Below are 20,769 nucleotides of genomic sequence, written 5' to 3' on the forward strand. Positions count from 1 at the left end.
AAAGATTAACGTTAATTATAATAAATACCTCTCAGCTTCATTAATGAGCATAATCTGTGTTGGGAGATGTTTAGAAGTGCACGTCGATGCCTCGTTCTGCAGATCAATATTCAGTCAAACCGCGTGGAAAGGTCAGCGATAGTCGTCGGGCCGATGTCAGATTTTTTTAAAGGATGACGACATGAAGTTTGTGCATCTGTATCCGTCTCAGAGCATTTTTTCCACACTGTCATGTTGGTGATGAGGAGTGGAGGTGGTGGTGAAGAGCGAGGATGTGGCACGACTGATTGGATTCTCCACAGACTTCATTAGTTAAAACAAAGCCAGTTGTCCATTTGGGCTCTTTCACAGCCTAATTGATATTGATTTACTGATTTGCTCAAGGGTGATTTAAAAGCATGTTTGGTTGTTATCGTCAATACTGCTTTTTTTTTTTTTTTTTCCTCTCGCTCTCGCTCCGTCTCTCTCTGATGGCATTAGCACTCCATCCTTCTGGTAACGACGCTGAAATTGTGGTTAGGAGGACTTTTTTTTTTTTTTTGGGAGCTCTCTGGTGAAGTGTGTTGACTTTTTCTCTTCAAATCATCCTTAACAACCACAGCTCTTTACACGCCATCTCCCTCCTACTTTGTCATTTCATCTCCATCGCTTTATTTTTGAAGGCATAATGAGAAATAAAATCGAGGGAGATAATTCTCTTTTCTACCTAATTTCCCTCCATGATCCACAGCTTGTCAGTGCGACGAATTAGCGAGGGTTATCTTTTCTTTTTTTTTTCGGCGTCGTGGACTCCTCGACGACGACGGCGACGATAGCGCTGATAGATCGTCGTCATCCCCATAACTGGATAATGATAGTTATCATAAATGGTTAGCGGTTGGCTAAGTGAAGCATTGAGATCAATGGCAGTGCTGTTAGTGTTAGAATGAAGGAGGCCTTTTATCATGTTGATGGATGGCAGGCCCGTCTTTAATGTGACATGTTATGATCATATCAATTTGTCCTCGGTTCTCATCGACATCACTTTATTGCCTCTCCGTCTCTCACAGTCCATCAACCCGCACTGTAAATTCAGACTTGAAACGGCAGCGACGCTCCATAAACCAACCATTTCTCTTCCTCTACTACCTTCCGTCCTTTCCTTCCTCTCTCACACCTATTTTTTTTTTTTCTTCTGTCTGGCTTTCTGCTCTCTCTTTAATCCACCTTGATTTCCGCTCTATTCTTGATATCTCTCTTTCCTCTATTTACTGTCCTTCTCCTCTCACCTCTTGACAGGCGGCCGGCAGACAGCCTGAACGAAAGGAAGGAATCAGACTGGGATTAAAATGTAATATCAGACTATTAAAGAGATTAGTGGTTAAGATTTCGCCCGTCTGAGCTACCCCCAAATCTGATGAACTGGCATTCATGATATTGATTTATTCCCCCGGCTTTTTTATCGCTCCACCGTCACACGGACAGCAATAGATCTGATATGGTGGCCTTTTATGAGGCACCTTGTCACCGGGGCCTAAGTAACCGTCGCCCCGGCAGCCAGGAATGATTGTTTAGGGAAGTGAAGTTTATTCATCAAAATCTGTAGTTTTTTTTTTTTTTTTGAAAGTGCAGCAACACGAGGGCGTGTAAGCACATGACTGATTCCCGTTCTTGAAATGGACAAAAGCGGTGTGTTGAATAAGCTAATGAAAGCTTCAGACGGAACTGCGTCGGCCACAAAAGAGCCTTAATTATTTCCAATTATGACAAAGCATCATTTCAGCTCAATTATGTTGCACATCCGTCAAAGCTAACAAGGTAGCGGGATGTGATTGAGGTCCCCTATTAGTCTCTCTGTCAACACCTTTACGAAGAGCTATGAGCATCACGGGCCGGCGATTAAAAGACGAGAGTTGTAGCGTTTCACATCCGTTTGTTGTTCCCTGATCTTTGCTAAGACCCAGTCCCAATCCCTACCCTTCTGTTTTGCACCTTCATGCTTCGGGGTTGGACAACCTGCTTCTTGTTGGGGTAGAAATGTTACTTTCATCTTTTAAGGACGTATGAGGTCTGTGAAGGGATTTCAGGGGTAGAAATTGGAAATGGGATGGAGCCAAAGAACCCAAAACATTTCGCCCATCTGCCTTCGCTCCACTTTCACTGATGCATCCACTAAAATCTTGCCCAAGTCGGAAGCTCCACCAAGTCCATCCGCGGGTATTTCTTGAGAAATGAACAGTAAAAACATAACTTTGCTGGTTGCATAAATAAGTCTAATTGTTTGTAAGCTCATGAGAAAATGACCCTCGTTTCTCACTCAGTTTCCTAATGAGTTTATGGTCTCAATCGCTAGTTGTCTTCAAGACAGCAGATGTTCATCTCGTAAATCATGGTCCATAAAAAAGATCTTGTGATTGACAAGACGGCACCAGTGAATGCTCCCAATTATGTTCTCCATTGTCTGCAAAAAACACAACATGGCGACGGCGGTAATGCCAGTGGTTCTCCACAAACCAGTGAGTGGGATTCTCTGGATGAAGTCCGGTTAAGTTTAGGGAACAAAACAAACTTGGAGGACGAGAAGAAAAGATTGTTGTCACAGTTCGAAGAAGCCGATGTTAGAAGGTGGAGAGAGTCTTGCACTCTGTACAACCTGCCATCCATCCCGACCTCTTGTTGTTGTTGTGAACAGCCCCTCGGAGCAGTTTTATGAAACAGGCCACATGTTGAGGCAGAAGCTGATTAATGCTTCTTATTATCGGCCAGCTAAAATGTTAATAATGCAGATTCGTGTTTGCCGTTTTTTTAATTTGGTACAATGACTCGACATCTGAGGAAGACATTGACACAAAAAAAAAAAAACAGTTTTGTTGAATATTTTTCATCCAGCTGTTCCTCCTCCTCACATCTAATTTCCCCCTCCTCCTCTATCACATCTCCTCCAACCTTCATCCTCCTACCATGTTCACTTTGCACGATCTTATCATCCGGCCGACCGGTAATGGCCTCGCTCTGGGCCCCACACACACACACACACACACACACACATCGTCATGGCATGCATCGCCTCAATCACAACCTTAATGCATCTCAATTTAACCACTGTTGTAACACACACATGCACACTGACACACACACAGACACGCAGTTTATTGTGTTGCGAGCGGTGATGGGTCGGGGCGGGCGGCATCAGTAATGCGTGACGCGTGCCTCCATAACGCCGTCCTCATTTGCATGTGTGAGGAGGTCTGGGCTAATGGAGCTGATCTGTTGCGCTGTTATTAAATGGGGAAAGAGACGGGGATGGGTGGGGGCTTAGTTGGGTGGAGGGGGTTATTATTATTATTATTATTATTATTGAAGAGGAGGAGGAGGAGGAGGAGGAGGAGAGACACAAAGAGAGGAGGTCTTCTCTCCTCTCCCAGCGGCGTGATGGATGATTCAGGAGTCTCTCCTCCACTGAGTTTGGGTTGTTGAACTATACGCAGCGGCTACACACATGTTCACATACAATACGCATGTGTGTGTGAGCCACCAGGCTGCACACACACACACACACACACACCCTTTTATTTTGAATATCACCAGTTAAATGAGGCCTGACACACTACCACCACTTCTCTCCCTCTGTCCACCCTTTACCACGCAGGGTCGTTCTTTCTCGCTGCGTTTAAATGTCCTCAATATGTCACACATGCATGCATGAACACATGCATCCCTGCTAACACACGTGCACTGTGCCTGTGCACGCACACACACACACAGAGGCAGTAAATGAAGCCTGTTGGGGCACTTGTTTCAGACCCTTTTTATAGCGCTCACATGCACAGTTTTACTGCAGCGTATTACAGCGTAATGGCCTTTTCACAGCAATGCCAGCGTCTAACCGAGTAGTTCCATCTGAATTGCTGATTGAACAGACTGTAAAATAATGTTTTATTAGTGCATGATCTTTTCTTTTTTTATATATACACATATAAATATATTTTCCACACTGAAATCAGCAGTCGTAATGTTTTATTTTCCAGTCAAGCACCATCTCTGCGTTAGCATGTGTTTGTTTGTTTCCATTTAGATTAGCAGCAGAAGATATTCCTCTTGTGGGTGCGGAGATCTAAGTAAAGATAACACCCGTATGATTTACATACAGTGTATAAAAATACAGCTCGGCTCAACATCCCTCGAGGTTGAGATGTTCCTTTCAAAGTAAAGATTTTACTTTAAACAAAAACAAATAAAAACCTGATTTAAATGTGTCTCATCATGAGTCATTTGGCAAAATCCACACGACCATCTTCCTTTTATGAGCTCAACACCTTGTTCATTATTTAAACCTGCGGATCAGTGATATGGATGCCAATATTGATCTTTCAGAGTCGGGCTGTGTGAGCACTGAGTGAGACGTGTCCAAAGAATCTTGTCCAAAAAAAAAAAAACAAAGGAACATTTTTGATTGTTAATTTAAGATGTTGCTGGAGATAGTTTGTTGTTTCTTTGTCCGTCGTGAACGGAGGCTGTAGTTTGCTTGAATTCCAGTCATATAAAAAAAAAAAAAACTGCCCTCTTTCCAGTTTCCAGCAAGGGCCAGATCCACTGGTTTCAAAAATAACTCCAAGTGTATGTAAGCTTATGAGAAAATTAGCCGTTTCTTAATGAGTTTATGGTCTTAATGTTGAGTTTGAAGTCTCCTTTTTTACAGTGTGATGTTAATTTGGTAAATTAGGGTCCCATTTAGGGTAAAATAGACATATGAATATGGTCATTTCATTATGTCATTGGCCTTGAAACGCAGATAGACGATTTAGTGAACAAGTTAATGGGATGATGTGGTTTTGCTACAGGAGTGGTTTGTTTTTTTTTAGATTCCAGTTTATATTCTGTTCCTTCACGAGTACAGAGAACCTTTAGTCTCGACAGTTTCACATACATGAATGCGTCAGTCAGTGCTCTTATTAACCTTCGAGTCACTCCGAGTTGTGTCTCTCTGGTACACCAGCACACATCACGAATGCAGCATCCGTCAGAGAGGATGATTAATGAAATGGAGGCTTCCTCGGCGTCGCTCGGGTCTCCATTTCATCCAATCCTCACTCCCCCTTCGGCGCATTGGCATCTACGAGACTCGACGTCCAATGAGAGACAACAGCCCACATCTGAAATCATCTTAAGACCTGGCACAGTTTGTGCAGAATGACACTGGCTGTCTCACACATTCACACAAACACACACACACACCTGCCAGTGAGAGAAGATGAAGAAAGAAGTGGGAAGTCTTGGGAGGGTGTGAAAGTCAAGTGCGTGAATGCGTTTATCGGTGTTTGAAAATGCGAGCGCCGGGCGTGTTGATTGGTCGGGGACGGTGGGTGCGGGACGTGAGGCTGGTTGTGTGTTATGTGAGCGGCAGGATGGCAGGTGAGAAGGAGGGAAGTGTTAAAAACAGAGAGTGTGAGAATGACACAGATGGGCTGCAGAGACGACGATGACGAGGGGGAGAAAAAAGAAAGCGTTTTGGATCGGAGAGAGGAGCTGAGCGAGAGGCCTGCTGGAATGATTAAATATCAAAACTGAACAATTAATCAATCAGTCGAGCAAAGTCTTGTTCTTGTTTAACTGCACCAGTAGATTGATCCTAAACGTACATTACAGCCTAATTAGAAACACCTGGCTCAAACTAATGGAGGCTGATACACCTCCTGGCCTACTGACATTGATGTGTGTGGGGTGGACGAAATAATAGGAACATGTGTCAACAGCAGCGCTCCGAAATAACCATGAAGTTTAACCAGAGACTGTGATGGTTTCACACCAGCTGGCTAACAATCAAAACCTGAAGATTATAACTTGGACTAGTTTTAACTAGGTGTTCCAGCTTTGATATGTTGACTAAACCCCCCAAAAAATGAAATGCAACTCTAATCCTCCAGACTGAATGTCTGATTCTGCAAACCACAGATACGTTCGATCAAAAATGATGTGAAGATATCAGGGGTTTGCAGAAACGTCACACTGCTGATGAACCAGGTTATTCTTGGTATGATGCATTAATCAGACCAAAAACTAAGAGTAACCAGAACTTTGAAGCTAGGCCACATGCTAATCTTTACAGTCAGCCACTGGTAATAAGCAGAGTACTACTATATGTATGAAAACTTCATATGATGTCGGTGAATAATGCAGTTTTTTTCCAAGAGCAGAATTCAATTCATCTTCGATTGTATTGCGGAGGTAGAAATCTCAGATGTGGTAAAAAAAAAACCTGCACTGACACATGAAATGGCAATTCGAGAGCAATTTGGGTGAACTGAGCCAACAATACGTTTAACAAAAAAAAAAAGAAGAAGAAGAATAGCTTCTTTTCTGCCGCTGAACAGTAAAAAATCAGCCACATTGTGCTGCGGCTCTTTGCAGTAACCAGGTTACTGCAGTGCACGTGGACTCGTTCTCCGATTTGCTTCTGTAACCTGATTTCTCCCGGTTAACCTGGTTTCCTTGTGCCACTGATAATGGGTTAACGCAAATCCCGTGAGAGTGTGAACATGGCATCTCGTGTTTCACACCGTAATAGAAGCATCCGTGTCACCTCCAATATGTGCCGGTGTTTATTAAAGAGAGAGAGAGAGAGAGAGACGGAGGGGGGAAATCACTTTAAAAGCTCAGACGTGGGAACGCTCTTGTCATCGATGGTGTTTAGAAGTGTCGTGACAGCTGGCTCGTAGAGTCTCCCTCCTTGTAGTATTGATGCAGAGTGTGTGTGTGTGTGTGTGTGTGTGTTGGATATGTGTGTGTTTGCGTCCAAATACGCCGGTGGTGCTCGCCGGGTCCTGGCACCACCTGCTCCGTCTTTGCGACAGTTCTGGCGCTGTCGCCCGAGGAGTCCCTCACGTTTCATCTTCGTTTTACGTCTCCGCCAGGCCTGCAGCGGCGTGAGACCTGCAGGAGTTTGTGCTCTGGCCCGCAAACGCCGCCAAAAAGCTGTCCGTCGTGAAGCATAAGGCTGGCTGGTTTCCACCTGGACGCTGTTTTCCCATCTGCTTCCATCCCAGTGATCAATTCTGACCCAAATCTTGTCACCTTGACTTAAGCAAGACCAACAAGGGGCAATTGATGCCCTCGAAAATCAGACCGAAAAGCAATTTTTGTTTGTTTTGTTTTTTTTGTTTTTCAGCAAGTAGCTCAGTAAAGAGCCATGTTTATCTTCTAAGTGGCTCTGTAGTGCAGCAGCTAATACGTTTCTTGTTTGGTGGAAAATGTTGAAAGGCTAAAACAATGTACGGACATAAAACGGCCTCTTGTGCAATAATTAAGTTCCCACAGTAATTTACAATTTTGGAAAAGCTTGTTCAGACATTTCCACACAAAGAAATGTCTTAAATGTCCGTCACTTATGAACCGGGACAAACAGCCTTTCATTTCAGGGTTTGTGTTGGTGCATTTTTAATGTTTAGTGCTCCTAAACATGTGTCATGTGAGGAAATGGCCCAAAATGCCTCCTCTAGTATTTCCCTGTGGTATTACCGTTGATGCCAGTTTGGTAAAGGCAGTGATAGCAACATGGCTACCGTTAATGGCCCAGCTGCTAAATCCTGATGTGAGTGCCATGAAAAGGTAAAGCTAAACACCTGGTTGTGTTAGCCAGGAACCGGCTAGAGTCCTGGTGCTGAGAGGAAACACGTATCAACAGAGAAACTCAAACACAACACCAGAACAATCTCCATCGAGTGAACGCCGGCCCGTTCACTCTTGTTTTGCATCATCTTTTTCTTCCACAGTTAATCAAGTTATTCCACCACTACCTGCAGATAGTGACCAGGGAAAGCAACGCCTCTTCCTGTTTTGGTTGAGCCTTCGTTTCTTGTTTTTGCAGATTGTGTCATTTTTCGCCAGGCATTAAACTGTCTAATCAGTATTAAAACATTTACAAAAGTTCTCTCTTGTCAGTTTAAGTTCATCAGAAACTTACAAAGGTGCATTTAATCTGACATCTGTCCAAACTTTATTGGAAGAAACAGAAGAAGAAGAAGAAAAAGAAGAAGAATGGGGCGGTTGGCATCGACAGAAATAGCCGGGGTGAATGACCAGATGAAGTATGAACACCAAAAAAAAAAAAGAAAAGAAAAGAAAATTCCCACGGTCACAGCAGAGGCCACACTGTGTGACTGACAGGTCATCTCTGGGAACAGCAGAGCAAAAAAAAAAAAAAAACCACAAAGAGACAGCGTGCTCACATTCACACACAGAAGGATTCATTTCACCAGCAAATCTTTAATATTTAAGTGAAGCTTCTGGATCCATATGCTCTCACTTTGTTGAGTCTTTACTGCAGCTTCCTCCTGCAATGGGTGAAAAGATTTAAACGGAGCATGACTTTTTTTTTTAAAATGAACATTTTATCCGATATAGACACATAACAGGCGAGCGCTGCCGTTTTTATCATCCCAAACATACAAATTTAAACGTCCAACATGCCTTGAATGTGAGATCTTGCTTTATTTTTCGCTCTGGGTTTGTCCAATTTCATCATATCCGTTAAGCGAGAGGAGCTCTTTGTTGTCTGACTGTGTCCTCAGTGTCATCATGCTCATAAAGTTGCTCTAATTAAGTTTAATTAGAGTCTTTATAAGTGTTCCTGTTGGCTGCAGTGATATATACGAGTTAATAAGTGATGGGAGCCGCGGCGTGTAAAAGGTCTCGCTTGTATATAAGTATGTAGATTCAGAAAATATGCGAGATGACGTGCGTAGCGGAGTTTTACGTGCGGGACATTACGAGTGTCTTCTTTGTGTGTGTGTGTGTGTGGTGTGTAAACCTGTGAGTGCGAGCAGTGTGTGCTTGATGTTCCATTTACCCTTTTTCATAATTCATAGCGTTGGGGAAAATGGACTGAAGCGGAGGTGGCTGTTACGTTTGTGTGCGTGCATGTGTGTAGCATGTGTGTGTGTAGAGTCTGTGTGTGTTTGTGTGTGTGTGTGTGTAGAGTCTGTGTGTGTGTGTGTGTGTGTAGTGGGATAACAGGATGAGCGTTCCGTGGTCGGAGATGAAACAGACAAGAGTGTGTCTTTGAAATGCAAAGAGTGGCGATAGCAGTGATTGGCCACTGTGTTGAGGAGGAGCAAGGAGTTTTTTCGCAGCATTTCATCATTACACACACACACACACACACACACACACACACACACTGCTTCACCATCTCTCTCTTTCTCACACACACACACACACACACACACACGGGTTATTAACGACAGCATTGTTAATTCATTATTATTTTATTTACCTCAGTGACATAAAAACACGGGCTAATTCGCTGCAGCTCTGAGCTCTGGAGGGTTGTGCGTTTGTGTGGCTGTGTTGCATCGAGTGTAATGTTGGCTCACACACACACACGGACAGACACACACACACACACAGTGTCTAGTGGTGGGGCCTAGGGACCAATTTATTTACATGCAGTGGAAGAGGAACAGAGGATTGGAGGAAGGGATATAACAAAAAGGGAAGGAGAGAGAAAGAGGAAACAGCAGGGAATTATGGAGAAAACCCAGTGGAATGAACAAGTTTCTCTTCTGTTCCCAAGGACAGACAAGACCAATTTACTATTTAGATGGCTCTGTGTGTGTGTGTGTGTGTGTGTGTGTGTGTGTGTGTGTGGGAGCTTTAGTTTGCCAGTTTATTGTGTGATTTGTATCATATTTCCAGAAACAACCGCTTTCATCGGAGCCCAACTGTTTTACTTCCACTGTTAAAAGGCAGATAAACTAAAGTTAAAGCTGCAGAGCTCCTCTGCAGTGCCATATATTCAGACTGCAAACAGGCAGCGTGAGGGGAGTTAAGTGGGTAGGAAATGTTGCCATGGCTGGAATGGGTTTGTAATCACAGAGACATATATATATCTATATATATATATATATATATATATATATATATATATATATATATATATATATATATATATATATATAATCAAATGTGGCGTTTTTAAAAATATTTTCTTTATAATATCGATTCTTAAACAGTGTAAACTATATAAATGTTAATCAATCCCTTTTTTATTTGAACAAAATGCTGTGATTTGGGAGAGTGTTTGTGTTGAGTAAATGAAGGTGATTTCGTAGTGACAGCAGGTTGTCATCTGCATATAGGGAGGCAATAAGCATCTCAATCGGAATAAGTTGCTTACCTTTGTTAAGTTTTTCCACATTGACACTGATTGTGAGCGAAAAATTTGATGAGAAAACGTTCATGCGTGTCGCTAATGTTGTATTCTTTCAAATACTGAAACCAACTTTCATGACAGTTTGTGAAATATAACCAGTTTAATCAATAGAATTCAGTTACAGAGGTGAGATTGAGTTGCTTACCTTTGTTAAGTTTTTCCGCACTGACACTGATTGTGAGCAAAATCTTTGATGAAAAAAATGTTCATGTTTGTCACTCGTTTCTTCGTATTCTTCTAAATATTTAAACCAAGTTTCACGTCAATTGAAATATAAATATAACCAGTTTAATCAATAGGATTCAGTTACAGAGGTGAGATTGAGTTACCTTACCTTAACTTTGCTATGTTTCCTTACTTTGACGCTGAATATGAGCAAGTTTTTTGATAGAGTGTTATTGTCTGTTGCTGTAGATTTAATATTATTTCACAAACTGATTTTTTTATTAACTTTGACTCCTGTGACTCTGGCGCAGTCCATAAATGTAGTGTTTCATCAGTGAAACATCCACAAAAGATACCTGCTTGTGACCACGTACATGAAAACTAGAGATTACACTTTGTTTTACATTTATTTTTGTCCACAGCTTTTCACAAATGTTCTGCTTTTCTTTCTTGTCTTGCAGGCAGGACGCCAGCGACCTCTCCGGACCGATACAAAGGTACGGCTATACATCTTTTATTCTTTCGCTTTCCCTCTTACCCCCTCACTCGCTCTCTTCCCTTCGGCCTCATCCTCAATGAGGCATGCAGTGTATCTCCAGGCTTCGGGCCAAACACTGACTACATCAGCAGGTATTTTAGCAGCTTCGGCGCTGGAGTGGTGTTGTTTTTTTTGGGGGGGAGGGCGGGTAACGTACAGTAGAAGAAGAAGAGGAAGGTGAGAGGAGGTGGAGGGTAGAGACAGAGAGAGAGAGAGATAGAAGTGCAGAGACAGAGAAAAGGGAAATTGGAATCGAGAGATGTGACGCGACTCAGATCTACGGCCGAGGAGGGTCATTAAACTAAACCCTTTGGCGACAGAGCGACAGATCAAGCGAGGGGAAGGGGAGAAGGGGAGAAGAAGGTTTAAATAAGGGCTGATCTTAAAATAGCAGTACCTATTTCTCATCCGAGGCACAGTTAACAGGAAAAGGACGAATATCCTGCCCTGAAAAACCATCATTCCCCCAACACTCCCCACCTCCCCCTTCTTTCCTCGCAACGTGGAAAGAGATAGTAGAGCGAGGGGGGAAAAAAAAAAGAGCAGGAGCACTTTTTCACCTGTTCGACCATTAAACATTCATAACACTCATAAAGAAGGATGATGCCCGTATAATGCTTTATGATGTGGATTATACCCACAGATAAAGCTCACTGACGCAACACTGGTTGAATATTACAGTTTGTGTGATCTACAAGTGCAAGTGTGACCCCCTTTTTTTTTGTCGCTGTTGGGTGAAATTTGGGGGAAATGACCCTTTATTTTACGAGCTACTAGCTGCAGTTGGTTGTCTACACAAACGTTGTCTAGTGTTTATTGTCGCTGATTCTTCTTGCTTCTCTGACTCGTTGCTGTAGGTCAGTAAGATTGTAGAGGACAAATAAACTACAACAGGATGCTTCAGACGTCGTACCAAATAACATATCAAACTGGGACTCTTCTGAAATATATCTTGCTTTGAACAGTAGGTTCTTCCAAAATAACCGGTCTTTATCAGAGAATAGTACTTATCAGACAAACAATAAAACTGTTGAGTTGAGGAAAGAGTAAATTCAAAGCAGTCCCAAAGGTGAGAGAACGATCACAGTGATGGATTATCTCGGCACAACCGGCTTTTAGTATCCGCTGATTTTCACTCCGTAATGAAATGAGCTGGATCTAATGGCTAATGGTTAGAAGCCCATTTGAAAATATGGAAATATGCGGCAGTAATGTAAAGAATATGCGATTTTAATGGGCTGAATCTTGTCTGACCATTCATGTAGTCCTTTAAGTAATTCAGGAGCGCTATAGATTTAACTTGTATCTTATTATTTATGAATGTTTTTACCAATTTTACCTCTAAATACTTTGCAGGAAGAAACAGGAATAAAATATGACACCGTAATGACGAATTCTGCACGTCTGCATCATTTTGCTCATAACGGAACTGGATGATATTGATTTTTTTTTAAAGTCAAGGTCCCTATATATAGCAGCATCTGTCTAAATCCAGCTTGATGGTATTCATAGGAAGAACCCAGCAGGTAAATGAGCTCAGATCAAAAAAAAAAAAAAAAAAGATCCTGCACAGAAAAACAAGACGCCGGCAGGAGAAGAAGCAAAACACGGGGAGCAAAAGAAAAGCGACGATGACTGTGGCTGTGAATAATTAGGCAAAATAGTTTTTTTTGTTTTTCTCTCTGATTGGAGAAAATAGGCGAGGCTGTGACTGGCGCATGAGCTCGCACACACACACACACACACACACAAACACACAACTGTGTGTGTTACACACTAATCCGCCACACAGCTGCGTCATTCCAGAACGTGTGTTTACTTCCTCTCCGCCTTCACCAACACCACCACCATCACCGCCGCCGCCGCCGACGACCCCCCACAATCCCCTGCAAACACACACACACACACACAAAAGAGAACTGGGCGTGTAATTTGATCCTGTGCGCTCTCCTCCTCTAATGAAGCTCTCTGGCGGTTTGACTGACACCCGGCTCGTTATTTAAGCGTCTGTTGTGGGCCAGGAGGAGAAAGAGGAGCTGAGAGGAGGAGGAGGAGGAGGAGGAGCAGGAGCAAGGAGGGGAGGGGGGGTTCAGAGACAGAGATAGGAAAAGTGGAAACAAGGGAGCTGAAAGAGAGGATGGGGTTGGAATTGGGAGGATGGGGATGGATAAACAGACAACAGGAAATAAAAACAGGCTTGAGAGATGGAGTAGGGACGGAGGAAAGGAGCGTCGTGGGAGTCATAGGAGAAGAGAGAAGGAGCATAGTTAAAAAGAAGAAGAAGAAGAAGAAGACAACAACAATCAAGAGAAAGGAAGGCTGTTTGGGAGGGCGCAGAGCCGACGCCGGAAACAGGGGTGATAAAGGGTGTGAAGGGAGTGTGTATATGAGTGTGTGCATGTGCGAGTGTGGGCATAATTGCAGGTCTTTGTGCTGATAATGTTCTTTGAAGGCACACAGCTGATAATTAGCGAGCGTGGCTCCACCGATGCCTTTCAGCGTCGGTCATTATGAGCCACAAACCCACTATTGGCTCTGACATGACCTCCTGGACGGGGAGGACGCGGCGCTCGTGCTCGCACGTACCGCCCTCCTGCAAAAAAAAAAAATCAAATCGTCGTAAACAAGCGTTGATTAGTGTATGAATAGCATCAGCTCAAGAGTGGAACAGATACAACAGCTCTCTAAAGGCCTCGAGTTTCCTCTTTGGCACGAGGGCTACAGGTGTGTGTGAGACGCACAAATGCACACACACTTCCTGTTTACCGAGCCAGACACACATAGACAGCCGAGACTATAATTACAGACATTCACACAATGTGGCGTCCCGGTACGCTGCGTCCGTTATTGCCTCCCCGGTTGCCACATGACAACAGCGGTCCCTCGCTACAGCGACTGCTCGGCGCGCCGCTTCTGGCCCCGCCTCCCTCCAGTATTCCCACATCTGAATATGTATGAGCGGGGATCAGGCTCGCTGCAGACAGAAGACACTGGCTGGAGTATTCTCGCTCCTCTGCAGTGACAGTTATCAGTGTTAAAGGCTCCTTCCTGAGCTCTAATTTATCCCCCAGTGGGGAAAATGTCCGACGAGAGCTGCGGTCTGGAAGATGGGGCTCTCTAAAAAAACGCTCCCAGTCAGCATAACCGGCGAGAATGTGCTGTCATTTAAGCCGAGGAGGAATTCGCTTATTTGGTCTTTCGGCGCCCGGACTTATATTTTACCACAGCGAGAGCACGATGGCTGCATGCGCTCTTCCAAGAGTGACGCAGATTTTAAGAGAAACTCACGACAGGAACTTCCCCCAGTGGGACTAGGAAGCTTTGGTAGAGTCGGGATCTAACCCGGGTCTGAATTAAATATCCAGGAACAATATTTTACGCCAAAACTGTCCCTGTCCCAGTTTTGGGGGTGGGTTCCAAGGTGTTGCTGGTCTTTTGGTCCTTGGAAAATAGTTCCTTTGACCTCAAATTCTGGGAACTTCAGATGAGAACCGTTGTTCTGACGTGCGTCTGCATGATGGTCTTGGTTCTTTTGACCTCCGGGGGGAACGTAGACAACAAGGGGCTGATGTATCCTTGTGGTTCCATGAAAAGAAAATACCTGGGAGTGGAAGTTCCTGGTACTTTTACACACCAACAGACTCATTTGCATAATCTTTGCTGGAGTTTATACAGCGGTGGAAACGCAGACAACAGTTGCCAGAAGGAACCTTGTAGTTCCTTGAAAAGTACTTAACGGGTCTTAAAGTTTCATGTTCTTTGGACGAGGTAGTCGCATGCAAAAAACCTCTATCTCTGTTCTTCTTCATCCTCTTCTCTTCTCATCTCGTTACCTCTAGTAACCAGTTTTGTTTGTCTTGGTTTTGAGATATTCAGCTCCAAAAAGTGAGCATGGAAGTGTCAAAGTGAAATCACCTCCATGTCCTCGTACTTCAGCGTGGATAACAAGCGGTCGTGTTAGCAGGGGGGAAATCAAAGCCTCTCAAAAAAACAAAAAACCTTCATGAGCACTCTGAGATTGAAAACTCTATTAAGCCGGCCTTGAGCTGGAATTATTTCGTCCCACACATCCCTCCGAACACATCCTGCAGCTTTTTATGGCCGAGGTGCAGCACAACCTGCAAATCAAGGTCTTTAATTTACTACGTTTCCAAACACGGCACAGAAAGAGAAATAACAGGAGAACTATTTTTTATTTTATTTATTTATTTTAATCGCTGAGTGGAGACGGGTATCTCAGAAAGTTACCTGCATGGCTCCACTCGAGGCAGGTGAGGGGGAATCTGAGTGTTGTGGTTTTGGGTGAAGTGCAGACGCTGCTCCTCCTGCTCCCCCGGATCAAAACCCTCACTGGGTTGTTTTTTTTTTTTTGTTTTTTTTTAATTGCGGGAGGCTGCGCTGGTGTCATGCTCGCTGTTCATCCATATTTCATCCAAACACATGAATTATGAAGAACTGCAAATGACGGGGAGGGACAGAAGGAGGGAGGGAGGGAGGGAGGCGGAGGAGGGGAGGGTGGAGGAGGGTGGAGGAGGGTGGAGGGGAGGGTGGAGGAGGGTGGAGGAGGGTGGAGGGGAGGGTGGAGGAGGGTGGAGGACGGTGTCTGCAGAGAGCTGGACGGACGTTTAGACATCTTTTCTTCCTTGGCTTCTTCACAATCTGTCTTTTCTCTCTCAGGGACGTTTTTCTTTTCTCTCTGAGTGACACGGGTTCAATTTGTGGACAAGACACACACACACGCACACATGCACACACACCCACACACACAGCTACACACACACCTACACACACACAGGAGGTGGCAGGTGAACATACAGAGGCTTACTGCTTTGTGTGTGATTCAGACCATTGACCTGGAACACATTGGGAGCTGAGAGAATAAAAACTATTACACACACACACACACACACACACACACACACACACACACACACACACACTCTATTGGTCTCTAAGCTCAGAGTCTTTATTACTGCTGCTGTCGGCCCAATAATAATAATAACAATGATGATGATGATGATGATGATGATGATGATAATCGCTCTCATAACACTTATTTATTGTTTTTATTATCATTTCAAGTTTATCTGGACACTTTCATATATTATTCATATTTAATCTAATTGCAAATATATTGTTGTTAAAATGTATTATAGTCATTAAAACATACATACTTCTTATTAATATTTAAGATTATTTTTATGGAAATACTACTGCTAACATTATTATTTAAATGTTTTATGTATCTAGATTGTAGTTTAGTTCTTCTATCTTCTAAATTAATAATAATGATAATAATATCACGTGACGTTGCTCCCAAGATGGCGGCAGTGACAGAGGTTACCATGGTTATCCTTACTTTTGTTCAGCTGACGTAACCTGTGAAGCACACACACACACACACACACACGCACACACACACACACTCTCACATCTTCTGTCCTGCTGAAACACTGCTGGTATGAGACTCATCCCACACACACACACACACACACACACACACACACATGCTACACACACACAGCAGCATGCCCCAGGGGCTTCTGGGATAGTGGAGTGTTTTCTCTTCCAGCTGATGCTCTCTGAGGTGGGTGGAGGTGGTGGAGCTGAAGTCGTGGGTGTGTCTTCTTCTTCACATTCCACTGCTTCTCCTCCCTGAAACAATAACAATATTTATTAATAATCCATCTTGTGTTTGTTATTTCTGCACATTCATCCTGATTCTGTCCTGATTGCTCGCACACGACGGGATAAAAACCTTGTCGTTCGCCATAATTAATCATTATCGCGTTAATTTTGAGGCGTTTGTGTGATTAACGTAACGCACTCAGGATAAAGAAAACGACACACTGGTTGTTGTTTTTTTGTGTGTGTGTGCTTATTAAATCATTCCTGCAAGACACACACACACAGAAAATAACAAACCCTTCCGATAACGAGAGCGTGACGCGAAGAAATAGCTTTAGATTTACATTCGCTCCTTTGCACGTTTGTCTTTCTTCCTGTATTGTGGCACATGTGTGCACGCCTTTGTGTGTGTGTGTGTGTGTGTGTGTGTGTGTGTGTGTGTGTGTGTGTGATGTTGGGGGGAACTCGGTGTGACGATTTTTTTTTTCGATTTTTTTTTTTTTTTTTTGGTGAGAGGCTCCAGATGGCTGAGAGACAGGTGAGCCAATTAGCGAGTCTCACTACACAGCAACATCATCACACCGGCGGAGCACGACAGCCAAACACACACACACACACACACACACACACACACACACACACGCACACACACACACACACAGAAAACACACCCACATTCCACATGACTCCGCCGTAGTGTTTAACATTACCGCTGTAATGCGCTGATGTGTCTCTCAGTCCCGTCAATACGCCATCACGAGCCCGTCGATGTCGTCGTGGATATGGAATTGATTCTACGATACGCGGTGATGTTGGGAATGATGACAAATGATCCTCTAATTTTAGCTCGTTATGGCGGGCTGCCTCGCAAACATACAGCGCCCGCCGCGCGCTTATAGTGTGGCCCATTATGCACGTTTCACACGACCCAGAAAACAGGCATAATGGGCAGATTTGAATTGATTTACTTGTGTATTCATTTATTTTCAAGGAGCCAAAAATATTTCAGCGAGCCGCGCTGATGTTCATTATAATTCTAATGAAGTCGAAAATCTTCACAAAAGAGGAGAGCGGCAGGAAGACGGCAAGTCTAAACACAACGACAACGACGAGCTCTATCTTCTCTCTCTTCATCCCTCGCTTTCTGTCAATCCTCTCCCTCTTATTTGCTGCATTTCAGAGCTGAATAACAGGATATTAGACGCAGAGAATGCAGATTTTTTGTTTTTTTTTACCGTTAATGAGCCATCAGCCTCAGTGGAAAACACACCTGACCCCACACACACACACACACACACACACACACACACACACTCCTCCACCGCCCGGCTGCTATACCTGCATCCATATGACGCAACACACATACTCATGCAAGCGCGTTGTTATTTGAAGGGCTTCTGTTTGTGTTTTTTTTTTCTTTTTGTTAAGGGATAATTGAGCCGCCATGACGGCTGCTTTGCCGCCTAATGGAAGGGGACAAATTAATCTCCCCCTGCTAATGTCTGCAAATGGAACAGGACCACTCCTGCCACCTCCGTGCTCCACCAACCTGCTGCGAGCGAGCGCGTCGCCAGTCACTTGTCAGGTTGAGGCGGATGTTTCTGATGATGGATATGATGCGGCTTGATTTAGAAATGCATCTGAAAATATGTGTAATTCATGCTCTCGTGGGCTTCAGGGGGTTTGAGTTTTAGAGGATCGAGGATGTCGATGATGACGCTCCAACCGAAGATCTGGAGACAATTGTGGTTTTGGTGGTTTGGTTTTAAGGTCAGTCTCACCTGATATTTGTCACTGAGAGATTATACCGACATTTCTTACTGCTGCCTCTATGATGACGTTCGTCCAGAACGTGTCATATGGTCACCTAACCCTAACCTAACTTATTGTGCCTTAAACATTAAGACTCAACCTATCTGTGCTTTGCAGAAACATACACCTGCAGCGAGCGCTCGTTAGGCTTTTCTGCGTCACACACTGACGATCTGCTTGCTGTGCAAACGGTCGATGTTTCCACCGGATGCCGTGCGGAGACCTGCAGCCATCGAGATGCACAAACTGTGACTGCGGCCTTCAGGTTTGAGTGCAGGCGACAAGTCTTGACAGAATGTGTAAAGAGAGACGGGGGATTGTTACCAGCTGTGAAAAGAGTCGCTGGGTTTACAGATTGTTATTCATTTGTGGTTTATTGCCTTAAAAGCTGAGCTGTTTTCAACGTATTTCACCTCGTCTCAGAGATGCAGACCTGAGACGTGACGTGGACTCGCCTTACTTAAGACTTACCTGAGTCTCTGAAGACACAAGTTTGAAATCCCAGAACAATAAAGAAAAAAAAAACAATAGATAAAACAGCCACGGGCAGGTCTTGCATAGCCTCGCAACTTGAATATCAAATGAATGTGCCGGCGTTGCAGGGATTTGGTATCGGCTTTGTGAAGGTGTTAACACGGCTTGTAAACCAGAAACGCTCCAAAAAAAAAAAGCCAAAAATCGCTGAAATGCCGAGGGTGGTGACTTCAGATGACTCGCAGTTTGCTTATGAAACAAAAACTCGAGACTTAAAAACAGCTCTGCTCTTTGGCTCTGAAAAGCAAGACGCTAATTAGCAACAGCGTGCACTAAAAACTAATTAGTAACAGATTACTTTTTTTTTTTAAGTGACTTCGTCAGCACTGTCGGTGGCTGCCTGATGTCTGAGGATGAGTCCTCCAATCTCTGCAATTAAGTTCTTCTCCTCAAACACCTGCACGGCATCAATCTGACTGCAGAGTCTGTTCGCGTTGGTACGTTTACATATTGTCTCGTGGAGGGAAGCCGGGGTGGGAGGCCCCGGGTGAATGTCATCCTATTTTCCCATCTTAATAGCCCATGATCCTGCAGCCGACCGCCTCCTAAGCCCCTTTCCTGTGGATGACCTCCAGGGAAGATTGTGTTGCTGCTGTTGGAGTACAGACGAGTTGATTACGCGGCAGTGCCGGGGCTTTGTTCTAAGCATATGCCCGTCCTTGGCTTTGGTGAGAGAAAGAAAAAGGAGATAGATGAAGAGGGAGGGGGGAGGGAAGGAAGAAGAAGAGGACTCTTATCTCTCCCTCGGGAGTTTTACATGCTTTCATTCCAGATTGTCTTGGCGACCTTCTGGCCCCGCCCCAGTTCATCCCGAACCCTCCGCTGCACGGCTTGTTTACTGTCCCATAATGACATTGTCAACGGCAACAATACGGCGGCTTATCGCGAAGGTGTCGGCCGCCACAATGGCTGAATGGCGGCGTAATGGGAAGGCGAATTCGTCCCGTTGTCATCTTGAAGTCTTCGGAGGCGCTCTCCTACTTGCTCGTGTGTGCCGGTGAAAGATAAGATTAATTCTTCATATCGCGGGCTGATTGCAGAATCTTGTATCTAATGCAATTTTTATTTCTCACCCTCCTCCTCCTCCTCCTCCTCCTCCTTCCCTCCTTTCCCCTTTTCTTTCAAACTGCAGAGTCAAGCATTTTTTTTTCTTCGCTCTTTGGGGAAAAAAAAAAATCTAAATAATTTATCTGTGTTTTGGTGCATTTTTTTTTTCTCCCTCCCTCCTCCTGTACTTAGAGGGAGAGTGGAGAGAAGTGGAACAGAGACAGACAGGAGGAGAAAAGGCAGATGAGAGTGTGTTTTTTTTTTTTTTTTGAATGGGATGAACGTGAGCGGCATGCTGACGAGGGGTAAGAAAAAGGGAGCGAAGGACGGCGGGGAGGGAGGCGGCGGGGCAGCGGGAGTGAACCCCACTCGCTCGGCTCTCGGCTGGAGAGGGGCCAGAGACGAGCCTGCAGACTTTGGTAATCCCTCTTTTATTAATGTGAAGCCAAGCTCAGCAGAACGCCGGCTCACAGACATAACAGAGCTGCTCGCAACGGACTGTCTTTAGGCCTCCGCTGTCCGTCTCGTACACGCAGATCTACTTCAGTGGCGCGACTGGCCGAGTCCCACCCCTCCCATTTGCCAGGCCGGTAAGCCGCCAGTCAATTAAAGCGCCGTTCAGGCGTTCAGTCCGCTGCGCTTCCGCCCGGCGAGTCGAAGCTCTCGAGTCTTTTGATCCCGCTCGGGTCCTGGCCTTGGTGTTTGGCACAAAAAGCATCCTGCGTCCTCGCCGAGCCCTGTACGTTACCATGACAACGCCTCCCCCCCTTACATCACTCAGTGCCCCCCATGTAGCCAATGGGCATTGACCTTTCGCTGTCAGAGCGTGTTAGGGAGCGAGAGATGCGGAGAGAGA

The 20,769-nt window shown here is 44.5% G+C and overlaps 1 protein-coding gene across 17 annotated transcripts in view; it reads left to right on the forward strand.

Moving 5' to 3' along the window:
* The window catches only part of celf2 (cugbp, Elav-like family member 2), a 201,959-nt gene that overhangs the window by 30,376 nt on the left and 150,814 nt on the right, over positions 1 to 20,769 (forward strand). For all 17 annotated transcript variants that reach the window (XM_037121495.1, XM_037121497.1, XM_037121500.1 and 14 more), the window contains exon 2: positions 10,816 to 10,851. In XM_037121495.1, the coding sequence (XP_036977390.1) occupies positions 10,816 to 10,851 (36 nt within the window). The remainder of the gene's footprint in view (positions 1 to 10,815; positions 10,852 to 20,769) is intronic.

The sequence above is a fragment of the Acanthopagrus latus genome, chromosome 14 (assembly GCF_904848185.1).
Source record: "Acanthopagrus latus isolate v.2019 chromosome 14, fAcaLat1.1, whole genome shotgun sequence".
In the NCBI taxonomy this organism is placed as follows: Eukaryota; Metazoa; Chordata; class Actinopteri; order Spariformes; family Sparidae; genus Acanthopagrus; species Acanthopagrus latus.